Here is a 21,690-nt window from a genome sequence, read left to right as displayed (position 1 = left end):
TTGGAAGCACAGCCCCCGAGGAAACCAATCAGAACTTCTCCACCCTCCCTTCCTGTGTCAAAGCCACCGGGGTCTCAGGTGTGTGTTACATGAGCTAATACCTCCCAAACTTGATTGTTTGTGTTCAAGTAATCAGAGTTTTGTAAATTACCATTTTGGAAATGATAGTCCTATCATTGGTAAACAAAATCACAATATAGTAGAGGAACACCACAAACTAGAAATCACACGATAAGACTTGATAGCTCAGTAAAAACCTCCAAATGATTATGAACTTTAATACTTCCTCGTGGGCCAAATGAAATGAAATATTTCTTAGTGGTAAAGTTACAAAAAAGCTGGAATTTCATCAGATCAGCTTCTTTACAAACAAACTCTTCACACAGACAGAAACAGTGGAAGGGACTTTCTTTCTAATGCAAACCAGAAATGGCAATTTCTCTACTGGAAAAAGACATAAACACAAACTCTCATATTCATATGATCTGATAATGTAATGAATGAGTTATTCCGTTTCTTAGCTATGTCGCATAAATGCAGTAAAATATTTATCATAAGTGACAAGGTGAGTGAGAATATCAATCATATTCTCAAGACAGCTTGAGTTATTAAGTGAGCCAATGTAACAGTATTACAAAACCCAGAATAATAAAGTTATTTATCTCTCCCTCTACATGTGTGTATGTGTGTGTACATGGCGCTGTGTGTGTGTGTGTGTGTGTGTGCGTGTGTCTGTCTGTGTTTATGTGTCTGACAGCATCAGACAGAGAGAGAGAGAGAGAGAGAGAGAGAGAGAGAGAGAGAGAGAGAGAGAGAGAGAGGGAAAGAGAGAGAGAGAGAGAGAAGGAAAGAGGGAGGGAGAGAGAGAGAGTGTCGCATGCCTTCCTGTTCCTGTACCACCCTCCAACCCCAGAGCCGCAGACTCAAGGCAGTTTCCAGAATCAAACAATTTCACGCAGCTACTGGAGGAGGAAATGAACTGAGCCCAGAGCAATAATAAAATTATACAAATGTTATTACAGACTCGCCTGCTACTGTCCTACTTTAATTCAAATTTGGGCACTCCAGGCGGTGCTGGTGGCAGAGACCTTCCTGAATAAATCAACATTAGCTTACGTCTAAATTATTAAGGAAGTGGGAGACTTTCTTGTTTATAGTATGAATTATTAAACAAGTGTTTAACGCTGTTTTTCTTCATGAATCCCCAAATATTAATTGCTAATGATCTTTAAGGTGTGTGTTTTATCTTTCGCCCCTTCTGTTGTGTGCTGGGAATTGAGAATCTGAATTTTCAAGTCGCAAGAAATCTGCCTGTTCTCAGTTAGATAAGCATAAGATGCACTTTGAGATATACTTTGCTGGCATCTTGTATGATGTGCAAATGAAGCTCTGGTTATAACAATATTCACATCATACAGCCATTGTTGGTATTTGCGATGTATGCGAATGTAAATTAATGAATTACAGAGTCGGCCACTGTGAAGGCTGTCCGCGCATTATCAGTTTTCTGCTCAACATCTTGCTGATAAGCCGCCGCAGATGTTAACAAACAAACAGCTGGAAAAGTGTTGGTCTATTATTTGCTGTCACTTTTTGTTTGCTTTTTGATAATTGAGGTGTCTGCGGCAATCTTTTGGAAGTCGTCAACACACAGAGAGGATGCAGTCCTAATGTAATCTGAGGATGTGATTGGTAGTGGCACTGGTTTGAGTCTTACTCTGTATATGCACAGAAGCCGCATATAATAAATACCCTTTAAGATTTTGCTCTCCATCACCAATATGGAATTCATAACAAAACCAAATTCCCGATCTAATGGGGGAGTGCTATCCTCACCTGTCTCCCTCTATTTAATCTCAAGATGAGCAAGGGCCGATAAATCATATCTGAGTGAGCCCATTTCCCATCCGCTGTCCCAAGAGGAAATAGTCAATGCATGAAACATCAGATTTATGTACTCATTTATTTGGGTTATAAAGATGATGAAGGGGGAGCTGAGAGGGTGCTGGCCTCGAGCCACTGAGAGCCTTAAGGGATACAGGCAGTGTGCCCGCGGGTGGAGGATAGTGCTGCTAAGAATTTAAGTGCTGTCCTTTTTCAACTCCAGGAGGCCTTGAAGAACAGCATTTGTTAACACCACAACATTCTGGTGTTTAGGAGTTTAATCAGAGAAGTATGGGGAATGTAATTCAATTTAGGCAGCTCAAGTGAAAATAAGCATTTCTCATACTCTCATGAAATGGTAAAAATGCTAAGAATACAAAGGCTGACAGAAAAAGTACTTTAGTATTAACTTGCTTAGGCTCCTGCTTGAGCACTGGGCCTCAGTTACAGGGCTATGCCACACTTAATCCTCCTGTGTAGTTCTGAATTAATGGCCTGGACCAGTTTCAAATGAAATGTGGCTCAGACTTATGAATAAAAGTGACTTGTGTCTGCCTGTGTCTGCAGCGTAACCTGTACATCCAAGGCTCGTGGCTGCCCTCCCCTGGAGAAATACAAATGGGAGCATTTCTGCTCAATGTGAGATTCACACTGCAGCCAGTAGGTGATGCTGTTGCAACACAAAAACATCTATGTTAGGAAGGAAGGTGAGATGGGGAGAGAATTTGTCCATGAAGGAGTAAAAAAACAATTTTGATTTAGTATCTGAATTACTCCAGCATTCTAGCTCCACAAATGCAATATAGCTGCACCATGTAGACAACTTCAGTTGATGCAGCAGGATCAGTGGGGCTGATCATTTCCTCCATATTACAGAAAAGAAGACTGAATTGCACCTGTTCGTTTAGCAAAGGAAATAAAGCGTAGACATAACAGATCGCCTCTATTTCCTATCACAAAATGGTATCATTCTTTTGTGCTCTCTGCTGATGGAATGAGATTATATGAAGCTATTCTCAGAGACTTAACTCACAAGAAACACACATTATGGACATTTATCTGGCCATAGGGAGACATTATCTAAAGGTAGATGAGCCGATCCATCATTGATCCAGACCTCTCCTCTCCCTGGTGCTTAGCTCCTAGTACCAAAAACAAGTGACTTCAGTGAAAAACCCTGTAGGTATGGTCACTAGATTTCTTATAAATATTTGGAAGTTGCAGTGGATTTGTGTAGATATTTTGTTTGCACATTTTGAAGTCAGTTAAAGTCAAAGAGAAATCTTTCATTACTTAGAAATGTGAAAAATTATTATTATTACAACTTGTATCTTTTACATCTTGTAGCATGTAGAGTTTGCAATTATAACTGAGAAATATTTGAGCATAAAATTACAAAGATCAGCCAAATATCTTATCAATAAATTAAATACTTGAGTATGAAATGCAGCAAATCATACAGAAAGAAATGTTTTACATGAACCAAATCTAGATCTGCAAAATAACAGCTAAGTATCATAATTTCATGAAAAAAAAATCATTATATAGTAATAGATATGATGAACATCAAAGAGCAGAGATAACTCTTTACAGAGACACAATGTCTCTGTAAAGATGAGCTGGTTGTTTCCCTGACTAATGCACTGAAAATAGAGATCACTGTATTATAACTCTGATGATAAACCCTGTCACAACTGTCTTACTTCGCCTGGGACCTGTAATGTGCTTAATGATCACAAGGAAAGTCTCTCCTGTTATTACACACACAATACATGGACCAAATGTGACACTAATCCAAAAATAACAAGGCTACATTTTCTTCTTCACTTCTCCAGTTCAGCGAGATGACCCCACCTAATTGGCTGCCCCAACACATATTTCTTTAATGTGACGTATTACGTGCAATGCGCGTTGTGTGCCAACACTACTACAAAATCACTCAGGGGGGTGGGGTGTGGGGTGTGTGTGTGTGGGGGGGTGGGGTGGGGGGGCTGCAGATGTTTTATGGGATTGAGCCATAACGTCATATTAGCTTAATGACAATGAGAGTAATTCAACCCTGCTCGTGGTCAGAGATCATAATCTGCAATGAGGACAAAGTCTTTTGGAGCAAGGGGGGGCTCAAGATACATACTCCAAAGCTGATCTGCTCTACAGATTGGTCTCCATTTCCAGTGCACGTGATAGTCATACAGAGGACAACACCTCTCCCGTTGAGTCCTGGAAAGGATCTTTTTTCTCACTTTTCTCCAGGTCGACAGAGCCCGTCTTGATAGCGATGTCCTCTGTCTCTACCTCCCTGTACTTCCCTGATGGGTCCTTCAGGAGGACCTGCTTCAGCCTCTTCTTTATCTCAGGGTCAGGACAGTACAGGTACTCGTACAGGCCGGCAGCCAGCACGGCCCCGAGAACGGGTCCCACCCAGTACACCTGACCATAAACAGTAAGACAAGCACCTTATGTCAGTTGGCTAATCACCAAAACGGGCAGATTGGGAAAAGAGGGTCAACTTTTATCAGAGGAAGGTTGCACAGTGTCTTTGGTATCAAGCATGTGCAACCAAGAGTTGTGAATATGATACCAGCCAGACTGACAGTTACTGAGCATCACCCAGCACGTACACACTCACACACACACACTCATGCACACACACAACATGACACCATGCTGCCTGCAAATAGCTCAGTGGAAATAATTGCCTGGATACATAAATTCAGAGCTAATGCTATTTTACACCTTGTTCAGTGACATCTCATTATGTCGCTAGAGGTGGAAAGCTGTAAATTTGTGATTCTCTGGCACCGCTTTTGTTGGATGAAGTTGTAAATTCAAGACTCACACGTAAGGTTTTTTAGTGAGCATTCAAACCACCTCACCACTGTAGGTTTTCTCTTTACATTTACAGATGTAAGTGAAAGACATGTTCCTCGATTTTGTCTTTTGGTCACACCTGTTTTTACTGTTATTGCAGCGGTGCTGAAACTGTGACCTTACCAGGTTACAACATGCCATTCTCAGCCCTCTTCGGGACAGTAAAATAAGATCATCATTAGCTGCTGCAAATTATTTCAGAGCAGTTTGACATGAGGCCGTGACGTAACACTTGAAATAGTAAGCTGATTTATGACGTGCAAAAAGACTCTTAAGCATTATCATTTGTACAGAAGTGGCACATGTTCACTGACTGGAGTCTGAGTAATATTTTGGCCATGCAAACTCCTTAAAGAAAGATTATCCTCTTAGGGAAGTATCTCTTACCCAGTGGTGCTCAAAGTTAAGTGTGACCATTGCAGGCCCAAAGGAACGAGCAGGGTTCATGCTGGCTCCTGTGTAAGGAATCTAAAAGACACATATTAGCTTTGAAACATCATAGTTACAGTATAACAGTATCAACAGAGATATGTTTTAAAGTATAATACTGTCTCTTTTATTCTCTTTGACAGGATATGTCTGATACTAAAGAATATGTCTTATACAAGTCAAAATATGTGCACTTGTTAAACAGGGCAAGGGAGAAATCAGTTGAGCAGTGCAAGAGATAACATCTATTTCCCTGTGCATTCATTTGCAGGGTACTGGGGAGCCCCCAGAGATTGGTTGCCATGCGATGGCAGCCTCCAATAAAGATGTGCACGTGGGTGTGAATCTAAGAAGAGTACAATATCACACATTGAAGAATAGATGCTTTGATGCACCTGCTTTTTTCTCAAGAAGCGTCGGTGCTCCAGCTTTCCGTGCGTGCTTAAGAGGCACGCACTTGGAACTAGTCTTGTTCAACAACTCTTTAATGTGGTGTGTTGAATTTAATATGACTTCGAGATTAATCTTTAAATTGGTGTTTTCACAGTTGGGGCTGGGAGCATTGGAGGAGTCAGCTGATATGAAGATGGGGGTGCAGAAGATTTCTTGGGTTGTTACATTGTAGGTAGACATTGTAAATAACAGTTTGAACGTTTGCTGTAAATAGAAAATCATTTCTATCTAGTTGGCCACTCTCATGATGGAGTCATGAGAATTTTGGAACATAGAGACAGGGTAACAGGCCAAAGTACTTCAAGAATCGCTGCTATAAATATTCTCCTAACTTCACCATTTTAAATCTATCTCTTATCTAAATCAATGGATGGTACTTACTGCAAATAAGTGACCGATTGCTACAGCGAAGCCAATGGCCAAGCCAGCAGAGCCGCCCAGGTCTGTGCGTTTGGGGTCACAAGTGGCAAAGACGGTGAAGACCAGTTCAAATGTGATGAGGAGCTCCACAAGAAAGCCATGCCCTAGTGAGATCTTGGAGTTCACCTTGGAAAGAGGAGATATTGCTCATAGAAACTTATCACACACACAGCTACAAATGAATACGGTCAGATTCTTACCGTGGTCACACCGAGGGACCCTCTAAGAGCAGCAGGTGTAACTAGGTAGAGAATCCCAGCTCCTGTAATAGCTCCCAGGCACTGAGCCACCACATAGAACAACGCTTTGGCCAGGCTCAGCTTTCTAGTCACAACCATAGCTGCAGTGACAGCCGGGTTAATGTGTCCGCCACTGATGTGGCCAAAACACTGCACCATGGTGGCGATGCTGAGGCCGAAGCACAGCGAGATAAGGACTAGGTCGGCCGGGGGAGGATTCTCTTCCCCCGCAGCCCAGTTGATGGTGGAGCCCAGACCGAGAAGGACAAAGATGAGAGTGGCCAGGTACTCTCCGGATACAGCCCTCCAGAAGTCCTTGGTCCAGATCCCTTTAAATGCCACCATTATGCTCTGACAGTTACACCAGGACAGGAACCTCCTGGCAAAAAGAATAATGAGCAAAATGATTAGCCTACTTACGTATTCCTGGCATGTGTATGTGGTTGAAAAAGTACTGAATCCTATCAGGATGGCTGCCTCTGGGTACAACATTTATAACTCCACTAGGGATTTAAGCTAGTGACTTTCCATCACAAAACGCCATACAGACCATTCTTTAAACATTGTGTATATGGGCAAATTATCACACCTAGTCAAAGCATACAATGTTAACCAGGATGAAGGAAAAATGTATCACTTGACTATTGATGCTAAAGAGAACATGATTTATGTTAATTAAAATATGTGTAGGTTACTGTACACATAGACAAATATTAAAATTTAATGTCACTACATTATATTCAGCAAATCTCTGAGGCAACAAAGTTGCAGTGATAACTTCAGTCATCTCTTTTTCCTAGCGTTAAAGGGCTAAAAACTTACCTAATGCAGTAACTTGCTCTCCCTCTCACTGTCCCCGTTGTGTGTGATGTGTTTTCATTCATAAGTCCTGGTGAGTTATTCAACCAGCAGAGACATCTCTCCCTTCATCACATCAAAAAAAATGAGACGGCTGTGACCTGCAGTACTTACAGAAGAGCAGCAGGCAGTGCGAAGGCAGGAGCAGTGCAGAGAGCAGGTCTGTCAGACGAACATGATCCGCACATTGTGCCTCGGGATTGCATCCAGCAACTTTATTACGTTACCAGGCAGGCATCACCTCACGGGAGTTTAACAGCCTGCTCAGGGGGAGGAGTCGGGAGATTTGGCTTGCTGAGCAAACAGTGGCACTGTTGCACAAAGTGCGACCGCATGGTGATTCAGTCAGCCTCAGCATCTTAGTCATATCAGAGGTCTGACAACATGCTGAAGTAAGCACAATATTTAGAAAAACCACTGATGTTTGGAAGACTGCAGAGCTACACATTAAATTACCATTCTGTCAGTGTGAAAACTTTTTGACCATTTCAACTTACCCTACTCCAAACTTTTTTTTTATCAATGTACAGAAATTATAGCAATATTTTTGTGATATTGTAGGAGATTCAACGTAAGATGTGGTATGTGCATTTTTAAACATACAAGTAAAATCTTTATGCACGTTGCTTAAGTATTTGCATTTTATAGGACATTGTACTTCTATTCCATTACATTTAAGAGGGAAAAGTTTTCACTTTTTTACTTGATTATATTAAATTAGTACTTTATAGTTACTTTACAAATAAAATTTTCACACAAAACATATCATTGTCTTATAAATTATGCTACGCCATCACAGTTGCACCAGCTCCAACAGCATCGCATCCAAGAAAACTCAAGGCTGTAATCACTGCCAAAGTGCTTCAACTAAGTACTGAGTAAAGGGTCAGAATGCTTAGATCAATGTGCATGTCTTGTCTGGGTGGTCACCTGGATTCAATATATCCATAGCTAAAGTCAAAGTGAAACTTACAGAAAGAACTCAGTTAGGTAGAACAAGAACCATGTGTATGTATGTGTATTCCTAGATGCACTGTGTTATCCCACCGGTCACTATTGTTGCCGTCAACATGTTTACTCATTCTATGACCACACTGAGCATAATTGAGTAATTACAAATACATATATCTATACTAGACCCCTTAAAAATGATGTGTACCACAAATCATCATCCTGTCTTTGGGTTAACATACTCTAGTATCCATTTGTTCGGAGGCTTTGATGCCTCCAGGTGCAACCAGGAAATAAACAGCTCTGGTCATGTGACAATTTACACTAAACATGTGGAACTATGCATATTTCACTGAGACCCTTCATTATTTCAGTATTTCTTTCACACACAAACACACACCAAGTCTTTGGTAAGAATAAAATATTATTTGGCTTTATTTATAGCCTTGTTTTGTCCCTCTGACCAAAGTCACCTTATTGTAACATTCGGGATCTGAGGATTAACCTCAACAAAGACCTGGTTTAGCAATCTGGTGGTATAGAGTCATTCGTGGTATCAGGTTTAGAAGATGTGTAATAGCCCTGAAAACCATGAACCCTAAGTTTACGTCTCTGTTAAGAAAGAGGCAAATAAGATTCCATATCTCTATTTCATCTGGATCAAGCCATAAAGGGTTTGCACGTTAGCAAACACTCACACGTATACACACCTATTCTTCATCATGTGTTCCTTGATAAGCTTTCAGAGTGAAACATGAATTCTTTGGTATGAACAGAGATAAACATGTTATCTTCGTGGTGATCAAACTTACAATATCCATGTAGGATGAAAACAGAGATCACTGTGAGAAAAGACCCCTTCCTCCTGTTTTCTACTTACATTTTTTCATGAATGACTTTCTTTATAAGGTTACTGTGACCTCTGTGTGAAAATAAGGATCATTTGTGACGTAAGTGAGTAAGTAAATACATAAATATAATGAAAATATCAGAAGTTTATATCTTCAGAATGTTTTGAGGCCTCCCACAGTAATTACTGAAACTACTTAACGACATAATAACCTGAACCAGTAAAAAGAAAGAACAGTATACCTGTTTTTTTATTTGTCAGTTCCAGTGCCAAAGGGGAAAATATGCTGATATTGATCTTAAACTGGAATTGCAAACATTTGAAGTGCTGTACGCTTTACTGTAATCAATGACCAATGTTTTCTTTGATGAGCATTTGAGCTTTTGAGGCTATGCTTCCTGTAAAATCATAACACACTAACCTCTTTCTTTTGTGTTAAATTTAACATACCTGCAGCTCCTTCAGAAGGAAAAGTCATACATGAGCATTAACTCAAAATTTTTGAGAAAGTGCTTATGTGTTGTTCCTGTTTTATCAGACATAAAAAAAACAGCAGCTGGATGACAAAAAGTGAAGTCAACAAGTCATCTTGTTATGCTGTGTTTTTATATCAGAAAATGATACATCTGATAACAAGATTCTTTGAAAGTTTGACCACTTGTATTCTGTGTATTGATTTGTGATGACTTACTGTTCCTGAATGTACTGGACACTCTGTGGACACCTTGTTATGATAAACAACACTGAGGAGCTATCATCAGCAGACTTACTCTTGTTATGTCTCTCTCTCTTTCTCTCTTTCTTTCAATTTTAATTTCACAAACACAGACCTTCAATTCCATATTTCTTTCTGCACATGCCCTCCCACATTTTGGAGCTTCTGGAAAATTTCAAATCATGGCACGTGCCACAGGTGGCTGATCTTCTCCTCTCTGCATAACAAAACTGGTTATCTGGTAGAATGCCACATTAAAAACTAAAAACAGTGCCAAACATTTAACATAACTCCTTCTTTCTTAAATATATCCTTGAGATTAAGTGGTGGATTTAGTCTTGCCGATGCCAGAGCCCTTGTTACGGATTACTTACTGAGATGCAAACAAAACATTTAAAGAAATAATGTCATTTTAATCAATCTAGTCATAAATCATTAATTGAATTTTCAGTTAGGAAGAAAAAAAAGGATCATGTAAAACCTAAAATCCCACCCCAAAATGTCAGGATCTGTCTTTGTCTCATTTCTATACTAGATGCTTGTGTGACTAACAAAACACATTTAAATGTAACAGTCAGTGACCCTGACTGCACATGTACAATATTTCACAAACACTGTATTCCAAACTTAATGATGCATTCAATGAGTATGTAAGTGACTTTACTCTGAGAGGACATTCCCTGGAGGTTTTTTTTAAAATATGTGTTAATATTTGTTTTAAGGATCCTTCAGGCTCCCTTAAGCCAACACAATAGTTAAGCTCTCCATCAAGCAACAGGAAGGTCAAGAGGAAAGCAAAGGTGATTCTGAGATAATAGGAGGCCCAGTGTAACATGACAACATTTAAAAAAAAAACATTTTTAGTAACAGCAATGTGATTTTCCTTTAGTAAAGACACAGTTTTGTTGAAATTATGTCTCTTTTTAGAGTATGTATGCACTGATCTTCTTTCTCTTTTATCTCTCCCTCCCTTTTTCCTCTTTCTTTCTTTTTCTTTCTTATCTGTGTTAACATGACATTGAGATACAAGTACTCTAGTTTAAAGTCAAAAGCTGAATACAATGATGTAAATGGAATACAGTGACCTACGTTTGTCCTCCATGCAAGCACAAAAATACTCCAGCCACACATGCATACTTGCGTGTCACGTGTGTAGGCAGTAACATGTGGAAAATCTCAGCTACATTTTTAAATAAATGGATGACTGATCTGTTGTGTTGCAAGACCAAAAGTTGGCTTATAGTTAACCTTTGCTCTGGATTCTTCACCTGCTCTCTTTGGGATGGGCATGAAGGTGATAGACGGTGACTTCTTGAATTTCAGCATGTAGAGGTGGAGTCAGGATATCATGGATGCATACTGCAAACAACTGCACATGTGTGTTAGAAGAACATGATCCATCCTGTGACACCATATATTACAGGAGTGAAACATTTTTGTCACTTAAAGAAGAAATTCTGAAGTCTCAATTTGGATGCAAAGACACACTACTCTGGAAGAGGTGGAGGACATATGTCATTACTTGTCACTCTTCAAAACTTGTCAAACTTGTATCCTCTTGCATATCTAGTCAAAAACAAGAGTGTATAGTGGCACAGTTTTCATGACAGGATGATGATATAAAAAGGCATCTTCAATAATTCTTATCCACTTTGGGTGGCAACTTAAAGTTTTTGCTATCACTACATTGCCAAAGGTAGCATTAACAGCTGTTTACTTACCAGTCTGTGAATTCAGCATCAAACTTCATTCCGGAACAGTGGAGAGTGACAGCAATTTTGCTTCTATTTCTATCACTTCTTTTCGTCTTCTGAAGTTAGCGTGTTAACCAACTAGCCATGACCCATCCCATCTCTCAATACCACTTTGCAATAGCGAGTCACTGTAGTGTCCAGTCTGCCCTCAGTCCAACATGAGAGGATGAATTAGTAACGCTGCCCAGAGGACATATTCTAACATCTTGTATTGTAAATGCAACGATGGCTGAAGCTCTTGATGAGGAAACAGCTGTTAATACTACCATTGGCTATATAGATAGCAAAAACTTACATATAGCACCTTTAAGGCACAGTAAAACATTTATTTCACACACACAGACTCTCAAAAATGTGTTTGAATGTTTTCAAGTCTAGACTTTCCAATTAAGGAAAACAAAGAAATTCAACATAATGGACAAGACAGCAAACACTAGCACCTCGCATTCACCATACAATTAGGTACAACCTGCACCATATGCATAATGTGACAATTATGCATGCGATACAATTTTATTTACAATGGTAAATATGGCCACTAGGCTTGCTCATTGTACTTTGAAATTTAAATCTGCACGCTATACAAACTTGAATATTAATGAGCTACATAAATTGTTATAAAACAGTTACTCAGTATCATGTGGAGTTCTTTTCCCTGGATCCTGTTTCTATAGTTCCTCCAGGCATCTCACACATATCAGAAGAGTCTCTTCTTTACTAATTAAAAGCTTGCCTTAATTCTTCGGATTTGCATGTGTTTAAATTACAGTTGAATCAATTAATGTTTGTTGATACTGTATGAGTTCTGTTTGATTAAAGAACTGTCCTGCAGATTAGGTTGTTTACTTTAAAGTGAAGTCATTTGTTAAAAGGGAATTCATAACATGCTCTGAAGAGCAATGCATTCATTTGGCACTGCTCACCTTTTTAGAGTTATTTAGGAAACTTTTCATTGTGCTTTATTACACATTGAATTCCAGTAAAATGGAGAGCATCAACTTGTCCAAATACATCAAATACAACCTTTGGTCCTTTCAGTTGCACAGAAATGCAGACACTTGGCTATCATAAAATCAAACTGTTGAAATAAATGTATTTTTGTCATGACAAATGCTAAAGCAATATAGTGGTAATACACACCTAGATTATCAATGAAACTGTTTTTTCAAAATTCAATCTTCACTGTATCCCTGGAGATTTACCAAAGGCAGCATAAGCAGACTGTCTCTGGTAACAAACATGTTTTCCTTGCTGAGTAATACTGCCACGCTTCATTAGACACACAAGCTACTGCCTTTGTTAACACTGCACCATGCCAAGTTTTCTACATACCACAGTGAAGAGAATCCCAGCACTGTTATGTAATCTATAGGCTTGACAGGGAGCCAAATCAGTGGCCTCTTCTTGAAAGACAGCACTTGTTAAAAGGGTTGATTCTTATTGAAGTAAATGAAGCAAATAGGAACAATCTGCCCCTGAAAGCTCGTTTGGCCTTTGACACAGAGAGAAAAACAAGCTGCTAACTGTAACATCCAATAATCATGCATTCATGCAGGAGGACTGTACAGCTAGCATGCATCCAGAATGCATGCAGCTAGAATGGTTTTCCAGGGGATGATTTTTTTTTCCCATGAGATACATGGAGTGATAAACATGCAATAGAGTTCCCATTGTCTGCATCACTTCTTCTATCCAGTTCACTCTGGCTGTATCCTCCCTGCCTCCCATGGAATATGTTCCAGTGAGTCACTCTGCCATAATGTTATAGTCACTGCAGATTTAATGGATGTGAAGTAGAGATCTCACTGCCCCTCAATGGCAGCAGACCAATGGTCTGAATAAGCTCAAAATACTCAGATGCGGTGTATAAGTAGATGGTTCCATGGCCTGTACAGCCCAATTACAGGTATTCACCTTCGCTCATTAAACTAGAGATACCATGTTTATGTAGCTATCACTGAATTGTGCACAGAGGTGATATCCTCTGGGTGAATTTATATTGTAGATTTGGGACATCAGTGTGTTACGTTCTCAGTAAGTTTTTCACATCCTGTCTATGGGCTGTATTTGAGCTGCAGTATGTAAACAGCCGTGCCAAAACTGGCCAGGGGTCAGAAGAATCCCCTGGTAAAAGATATTGTAATACTGGGAACTACTTACCAGTTAATCACTTAATGCATTACAACTAATTTCAGGTCAAGTGTAAAAGTATTGGGACACCTTCTTCAGTGCCACTTGGTCCAGTTTAATGATGGATGAAGTTGGACAACATAACTCAGAAGATATCAGAAGATGTAATACATCACTGACCTAAATTAACTACTAATTACTTACTAAAAACGGCAAAAAGCAATACAAGTTTTGTACATTTTACTACCAAAACACAAAAATAAACACATTTTAAACAATGTAATACTATTCCTAGTACCCAGTACCTATTACCATGTAAGAAACAAAATAAATCTCAATAATAAATGTATAAATTTCATCTTAGGGAAAGGTAGCAGAACATAATTAGTTCAGCTGGGATCTTGCAGTGTTTCATTAAAACAATTGCAGCCCAAAATCAATTTCCACTGGAAAAGCTGTGATGCAATTTGTGACCTTTTGTGAGAGTGTTTGTTTTGTGTTGTTTGTTTGTTCTTTCACTTGAGAAACTGTGATTCAACGTGATACAGCAAAACTTTTTAGCCACAGCAACAGATTCAACTCGCTGCCACACATGGTCAATGTACCCTTTAACATAAGGTATCAATCTGTTAAGGCTCTGCATACTCTTTTTCCCAGCCTGTGCTGCTGCAGCTACACTGCACACTATAAGCATCACTGCATCATTATTGCTGCTGCTTGGTATTTAATCGACCCCACCCCTAGGCTCTGATTCCAGTTTCCCTGTGGGAAAACATTTTATAGTTGTCACTCCCAATGCCCCTGTGCACAAGCTCAAACAGTATGCTGCAGGAAGTGATGATGTCAGAGCCTATATGCAAAACATTAACTGCATTTATTCATTTTGCTTATATCAATAAAACTTTGCCCTCCGTGTTGGCTGACCAAAATGCAATTAGTTCTAGTAGCTGGCCGTCTGTACAAATCCTATGGTCTGATAAACACATGCACACACACTTTATCTGTATTTTTCGCTCTCCCTTTCTTTCTCTCCCTCTCTCTCTCTGTTTCTCCCTGTCTGTCTTTCAGAAGCACTCAAAAGACCTTGAGATTATAGTGCTGTTGGACAAAAACAACTTGACAAGATCCCAATGTTTTCTGCTGTGGGGAGAGGGCACATTCCATGTAAGCTTCATTACTCCTATTCAATCATCCAGAGAGTATACTCAGATTTTCTACTTGGGCTAACTTGAGCAAAAGGCATGGGATAGAAATGTGGAGCTAAAAACTAATGTATCTTCTTTTTAAAAAAAAAAATCCAGCCATGTTTTTTTGTTGTTAGAAATATTTTTATTCATTTTTTGACACCTAAATATAATATAATACCTACAGTTGCTTCAGGGGTCTAAAGGACATCAAGCGCCGCAGCAGGATTTGCACATAAATAATGATAAAAATGCTACTATTGGCTGAAGCTCCTTTGAGTGAGGGCATCCAACTTTGCCTTCCTCAACTTCACCAAGTGCCACAGAAAGATCAGGAGACAGGGAGAGACCCAGAAGCCATCCAACATTGCACTAATACTCCAGAGAACAGACAACTATTGTCATCTGCCCAGTGTTTTGCAGTATTTAGCCTCCACCGTGTTCTTGATATGCAGGACAGGAAATGCTTTAGCTTGATACAAAATTACAGAAAATGTCTCTGGTGGAATTGAGCTGAGGTATCATTTTAAGAAATGCAACATTAAAAGGAGCAGAACTAATCGCATCCAAGGAAAATCTGATCCAAAGTATCAAATATTTTTTGGATTCTCAGTCGTGGTATTTATCTGATATATTACTAGGCCTGGACACTGAGGTCATGTGATTATATCTCATGCCATGAGGGGCCTTTATGAGAAAAATCGCGTCATCTTCAGCATAAGTCATCATCACCTGCTGGGGATTTAATTTTAAAACCTCCTTTCTCTCTCTCTCTCTCTATGTCTCACTCAGTTCTGTTCACTTCAAAGAGATTTTGTGGCTTGATAAGAATTCTCCACGGCTAATACTGTTATAGACTAACAGGGAAAAAAATTATATAAACTTTAAGACAATAAATGAAAGGCTCCAAATACAAAAATCATTAACAGAAATTCAACCACTCAGAAACACAACAAAGTTTCAGCATGATCACTCATTTGGAAAATGGCAAACAAGCATCTGACCTGTCTCTAATACACACACACACACGCTTTCACTCCGAGTTTCACCCCGTGTTGCATATTTCACAGACACACATGGCGACAAGTTTTTAAAACCCCATCAGACAGGCTTGCATTGCAGTCATTTTAAACTAAGGGAAAGGATGACCTGTCTACATCAGTTTGTCACGTCCTCATTCCAGTCCACTTGTGAAGTGAGAGTGCCATTTGGCTTCTGCTCTTCCTGGAAAAACCAGCCTCACCAAGCACGTCCCTGTTCTCTCAAGATCAGTTTGTGATCTACCACCTGGTCAACAAAGATCATAAATATCTTGCTTTCACAGCAACTCAGAACAGTATATGTGATTTTGTCTACATCCTTCCCTTTTTGAGCATTAGAGGGGAACAAATTGTTCTGTGTTGTGGGAGGCCTGGTGTGAGTAAACACTGATACTGTAGTTCCAGGGCTTTCAGACAGTATCCACAGACAGTGTCAGAGAGCATCCGGCCTCTTATTACATCCCACCGAGGAATATGAGCTTCTAAACTTCCACTCTGACACATTCTATGATTGATGTTTATTTCTAAAATACTACATGCCACAACTGGTGACATTACGTCCATGTTTATCCTAAGCAGCAAATACCCTTTTTGAGTGGAGTATAATGCAGCATACAGCATGCAGTCCAAGGAGTAATGCTGGAAAAAGTATTCAGATCCCTTACTTAAGTAATAGTACCAATACCACATTGTAAAAATACAAGTAAAGGCTCTGCATTTAAAAATCCTGCTTAAGTAGGAAAAGTATTATCAGCTGAATCTACTTTAAGTATTAACACTACAAGTACTTGTTTTTCAGAAACCTGGCTGATGTGACTCCAATAATATTGATTCATCCATGCATAAGCAGCATTTGACAGTTGGATCTGGTGGAGCTAGTTTTAACTACTCTAAATACAGTTCAGTAATTTAGTCCAGTGGTTCCCTGCTGGTAGTCAGTCCCTTCCAAAGAATCACAGGATGAATTATTAAAACAGTCATTTACTATAAATGACACCATGTGAAACAAGTCTGCCCTAGCAAACAGCACTACCAGATACAAATTGATATTGATCATTAGGTTCACAATTTCTAGGCATCGTAAGCAGACCACTTAAATATAGTTTAGTATATGAGAATGCTAATGCTTCTCCTTATATATTGACATCCTGTTGTTCACAGCTTGACTCACAAATGGCAAAAACTATTAATAGTCTCTCTTGTTTTTTAAAATCAAACATAACGTAGTTTTAGCAGAAAAAAATGTAGTAGAGAGTTCTAAGTGACTAGCTCAACCACAAAAACAAACAAACTGAAAATTCTGCTGCTCTCCCCCCTGCAATCACACTTTTGCAGAATTTTATGCTGCACAACCACAAGCCAGGTTAAATGAACAACACTGGCCTGTAAAAATTTCTCAGTTTTCATAAGCACATCTCACTATGACTATCATTTCTACCATTACCTTCAATCTAGAACCAGTTCAGTGACTACAGTACTGTGAAAACAGAGCTGGAAAATAGCACCCAAAAGAGTTGTTGTTTGGTATTTTTGCAACATGTATGTCACGTGGATGGAATTACAGGACATACGCCTACACAAGAAACACTTAAAAAGCTGCCCATCATAACTTCAAACTTAGACAAATAGATGGTGTAGATAAATGTCTGAATGTCATTACTGGGGTTTGGTTACTATACTTGTCAAGCAACGTTAAAGGAAAACCACAGTGTACACAAGCTCCAAACACTTGTGTACGTGTCATTCTGACACATGTCGACAGAATGAACACAGTCTTTCTCATTACCAAGCCTTCATGGAGACAAGCTGTCAAATTGAAACCCACAGGATCCTACTGCAGATGCTGCAAACCATCAGCCTTAACTCCCAAAGCGAAAGAAATAGGATGTCTGCTAGCATCAGCATTAGAGGGAAAAGAAAATATTTACGTGGGGAAAGCATTCAAACTGAATTTTTGATTATAAACCAAGTCTTCCACAAGGTGTTGGTCCATTGGGTTCGGTTTGAGTTTACAATCTGCTGTCAGTGCTGCCAGCGGAGAGATTTAACTATCTTGCTAATATGGCTGAACTCAGAGCAAGATATTTGGATGTCTCAATAGCACAACCATCAGTTTGCATTGCCACTTTTCATCACTGACGATGAAAAATCATCAGTGCTGCACTTGTTGTGAAAGTAAAGACTATGAGTAAGAGAACTCCACCAAGACTTCCACTGACAACTCCTGTATTGACCAATATGATCAATATGTTATTATCATGTGCTATAGAGCTTGTCTCACTATGAATATTGATCCAGATGTCAAGATGCTCTTGTTTCGACCAAGGTCAGCAGATGAATCACACACAAAAGACTGTGAATAATGTGGCAATAGAACAAGAGCTGTATAGCTGAGTCGAGCTAATGATCACTCAGAAGCATGAATAACAATATATCACCCAAAAATCAACATGTGTGACGCCAACTGAATAGATATTAGCAATCTTTATAATGCAGTGTATTCGTAACACATTTCACATATTATTAATGTTTTACTCTGCAGCATGTTGCCCTCATCAGCAGCAAGCTGCATTTGAAAACTTGTCATTGTGCGACATCAAAGCAAAGAAGGGATAGAATTATTTATTTACACCAGGAGTGTTGAGAGATAGCACTCTGCCAAAAGCCCAAAAGACTTCCTTTATTTCTCTTCACTGACTTTGAGTCTGAAATGTCACACTAGCTCTTAGATTACAGAGGCCCACGTACAGAGGAAACGCCAAACACCCTTCAGTGTCATCCATTCTCTCTCTACTCTATCCTGCTGAGATGGTCACCGGGGTAAAGGGAGCCATCAGCTTCTTGTTTGAGAGCTGATTCGCAAACCTTAGACATAACATAACATCACATAATGATGTTGTCAATTGATTTTGTTTTTTATGAGGGGTTACCAAGAAGGGCAAAACCTCCTTAGAGCAGGTGAAGAAAAAAAATCAGGAAAAGTGAAGCACTTGTTCCAAAGAAAAAGGAGTATTAAAGCTGATTGCAAAGATGAAAATCAGGGCATCCTGCAGGGCAATAAATAAGGCCATGCACTTTAGACAGCGTGCCTCCAGTGATGGAGGCTTTTGTCTGCATTGTGTTGCTTTTGCTTTAAAAGTACTTCTGCTGTCTGTATTTCATCATAAAGTCTCCCTAACAAGACAGAAGTAGAACACGTATTTACAAAAAGAAAAAGAAACTTGTCTAGTAGACCCTGTTCCCACTAATTAAATGAAATATTTGGATTCACTGTGCATAGTACTCATTGATGCAGCCCTTTGTTAGTGTAGTTCCACTGATAAATTAGCCTCTGGTGGAGAGCAATTGAATGTTGCTTCTTTGGCCTCAGTGCCAAGCACGTCCTTTTCATTGCACTCTGTTCACCCATCCACTCTTAGATGGACTCTCACCCACCAGCTCAGTCCTGGAAACATTTTCTACCTCTCCATTTTCCAAAAATAGAGTGGTGTTGGAGTTGGGCCTACAAAGGGAAACATATCACTTGCTCATTTCATCTCTCACCTTGTTGATAGAATAGAGAGCCGCCTGGTGGCCTGAGAGTGCAGCCAGGCCAAGACAGACAGATTAAAGGCTGTGCATGGACTGCCCAAGGGGCAACAGATGTCCTGGGCCACAATCAAACCAGTAGCGACAAAAGAAAACGCTGAAAGCAGACTTAAATAAAAAGAGTAAGAAAACTGAAAAGGGGGGATCCCACCAGTTTTACACACAAAGATCAGTTTACTCAGTGTTTTTAGAGCTTGACCCATAGGGGCTTGAAATTAAGGATACTGTAACTTGACCTCTTCTACAAAAATTCTGACCATTTTTTATTTTGTCTCACGAAAGTCCCCCATTTTTATGGAAGTGCAAAACTAAATCATTGGAATACCCCTTCAAAATAAAATGTGGCTATACAGTAAGTGCACTTCTGGACACTATAAATAGGTGTGTAGTTGATGTATGAAATGACACACAGACACAGTTAAGCTGGCTAACAATCTGAAAGCTTTTTAGAATGTGTGTCACCTTAAGCTTGCTTATGAAAACTGTCCACAGGATCTGTAGTATGTGTCGAGTTTCTCACCACACATACACACACACACGTATGTATACATATGGATGTTCACGTTTCAATAAATACCATAATTGAAAAATGTCCATAGTGAGACAAAAAGAAAGAATTCTTCTTAAAAACATGATACATAAGACTCAGCTTTTAAATTATTCATATACGTATTGTGAATGCATTGGCGTTGGCTGTAGAATTTGTGCATTTATTTCTTGTACTGGATAAAAGGAGATCAGTTTTAAAAAATCCCCAAGACACAGCCAGTATAAATGGAATAACCGTAGACTAATGATAATATGATATCAGCATAATCAACGAGTCTAACACGAATGAGGTCTTTTAATTAGCCCTCATTTACATGTCTGAATATTCCCCTCCTTTCAGTCTGCAAGATGCCTGATGAATAACCCTGTTTTTTTTTTCATTTTTAAATGATGCAGGTCCTGTGTGGTGCCTCAGGATGGTGCCAGTGTGCTTTGAAACACAGAGACGTCCGCCACCTACAGATTCCACACAGACCCACAGTTTTACAATGAAAGTGACAACCCTAGTGGCATTATATAATATTAACTTAATGGTGGATGTACTGTCACAATTTGAGCTCCCTGCCAACCTACTGTGGCTATTCATATTTCTATCATTCTTATCCCTCTATTAACAGGATAATGGCTTAGTGAAAAAAGCTTGTTATAAAATTACCGCAGTGGCTTTGCAGTTGTGACAAAATTTCTGCTTGTGCTATTTCAGCTGGCCACTGTCTGTACACAAATGATGGATAAATGCATAAATCAACTGGTTTGAGAAGCACCATGGGTATGCAGTAACTGAATTATTATAGGGTTAGGTAAAGAAACAGTAAACACAGTAAACAAACCTGTCTTTGACTCAACTGTACATTCAGCTCCAAACCCTCATGGAAGCTTTAAAAAAATCAGCTCAGTGTTAATCTAACAAGCTGTTGGTTCGGGGCATTGTTAGGTCTCTAACTAAGCATTAAAATTTAATAAAGCAGCATCTCCTTTCGCCAACCAAATACTGCAAGGCCACCACTATTTGTTACAAGCAAAATAATATTAGCACTGGGCAAACAACCACCAGCAAACTATGGTTAATAGGATACATGCTGTATAGAAGTAGTAGTTTGACATTTTGGGACATATGCTTACTAGTTTTCTTGTCAAGAGTGAGGCTATATTAGAAGATTGATACCACTTTCATGTCTGTAAGGTAATTATAAAGCTACAACCAACAGCTGGTTAGTTTAGCTTAGCACAAAGACTGAAAACAAAGGGAAACAGTTAGCCTAGCTCTAACCGAAGGTAAGAAAATTAGCCCACAACACCATGTGTTATGGGGGTATATGTGTCAGACTATTTCTTTCTGCACTGGGCCAAGAAATATTCTGTAGCATAGTGCCCCATAACCCACATGTTATTTCCACATTTCTGTTTTTCTATGGATTAAACAAATGAGATGCAAATCATGAGCTTTTCGGGTGCTGCTAGGTGAATTTTCTTATCTGTGGACACGCCATGCTAGCTTTTAACCCTGTTTTCAGTCTTTCTGCTAAGCTAAGCTAAGCTAAGCAGCTCCTGGCAGTAGCATACTTACCATACAGTACAGACATGACTGATCAATTTTTCTCGCATCTCAGAAAGAAAGCAAATAAGCATATTTTGCAAAATGTCAATCTATTGTTTTTACGTCATTGAAACAATGGTGACTTTTTTTACTTCAACATAGCCACCACGACCACTATCACTTTAATGAAATATTTTTCTTGTGTTTAATCATGTGACATAATACCGAATGTGGGTGC

At 39.3% G+C, this 21,690-nt stretch overlaps 1 protein-coding gene across 2 annotated transcripts; it reads right to left on the bottom strand.

Annotated features, from left to right (window-relative positions):
- Positions 1-246: 246 nt before the first annotated feature.
- Positions 247-7,651, bottom strand: LOC108883430 (aquaporin-4). 2 transcript variants are annotated; one of them, XM_018676542.2, is made up of 5 exons: positions 7,269-7,651; positions 6,258-6,675; positions 6,019-6,183; positions 5,143-5,223; positions 247-4,314 (listed from the first exon to the last, which is right to left on the bottom strand). In XM_018676542.2, the coding sequence occupies exons 1-5, from the start codon at positions 7,358-7,360 to the stop codon at positions 4,072-4,074; spliced, it is 999 nt and encodes a 332-aa protein (XP_018532058.1). In that variant the 5' UTR covers positions 7,361-7,651; the 3' UTR covers positions 247-4,071. The 2 variants fall into 2 exon arrangements, with proteins under 2 accessions (XP_018532058.1, XP_018532059.1); XM_018676543.2 differs by having other exon boundaries at positions 7,119-7,338.
- Between the last annotated feature and the right edge of the window lie 14,039 nt (positions 7,652-21,690).

This window comes from Lates calcarifer, linkage group LG4 (assembly GCF_001640805.2).
Source record: "Lates calcarifer isolate ASB-BC8 linkage group LG4, TLL_Latcal_v3, whole genome shotgun sequence".
Lineage (NCBI taxonomy): Eukaryota > Metazoa > Chordata > Actinopteri > Centropomidae > Lates > Lates calcarifer.
The sequence above is the reverse complement of the archived record's forward strand: the minus strand, read 5'-3'. Positions and strand labels throughout refer to the sequence as shown.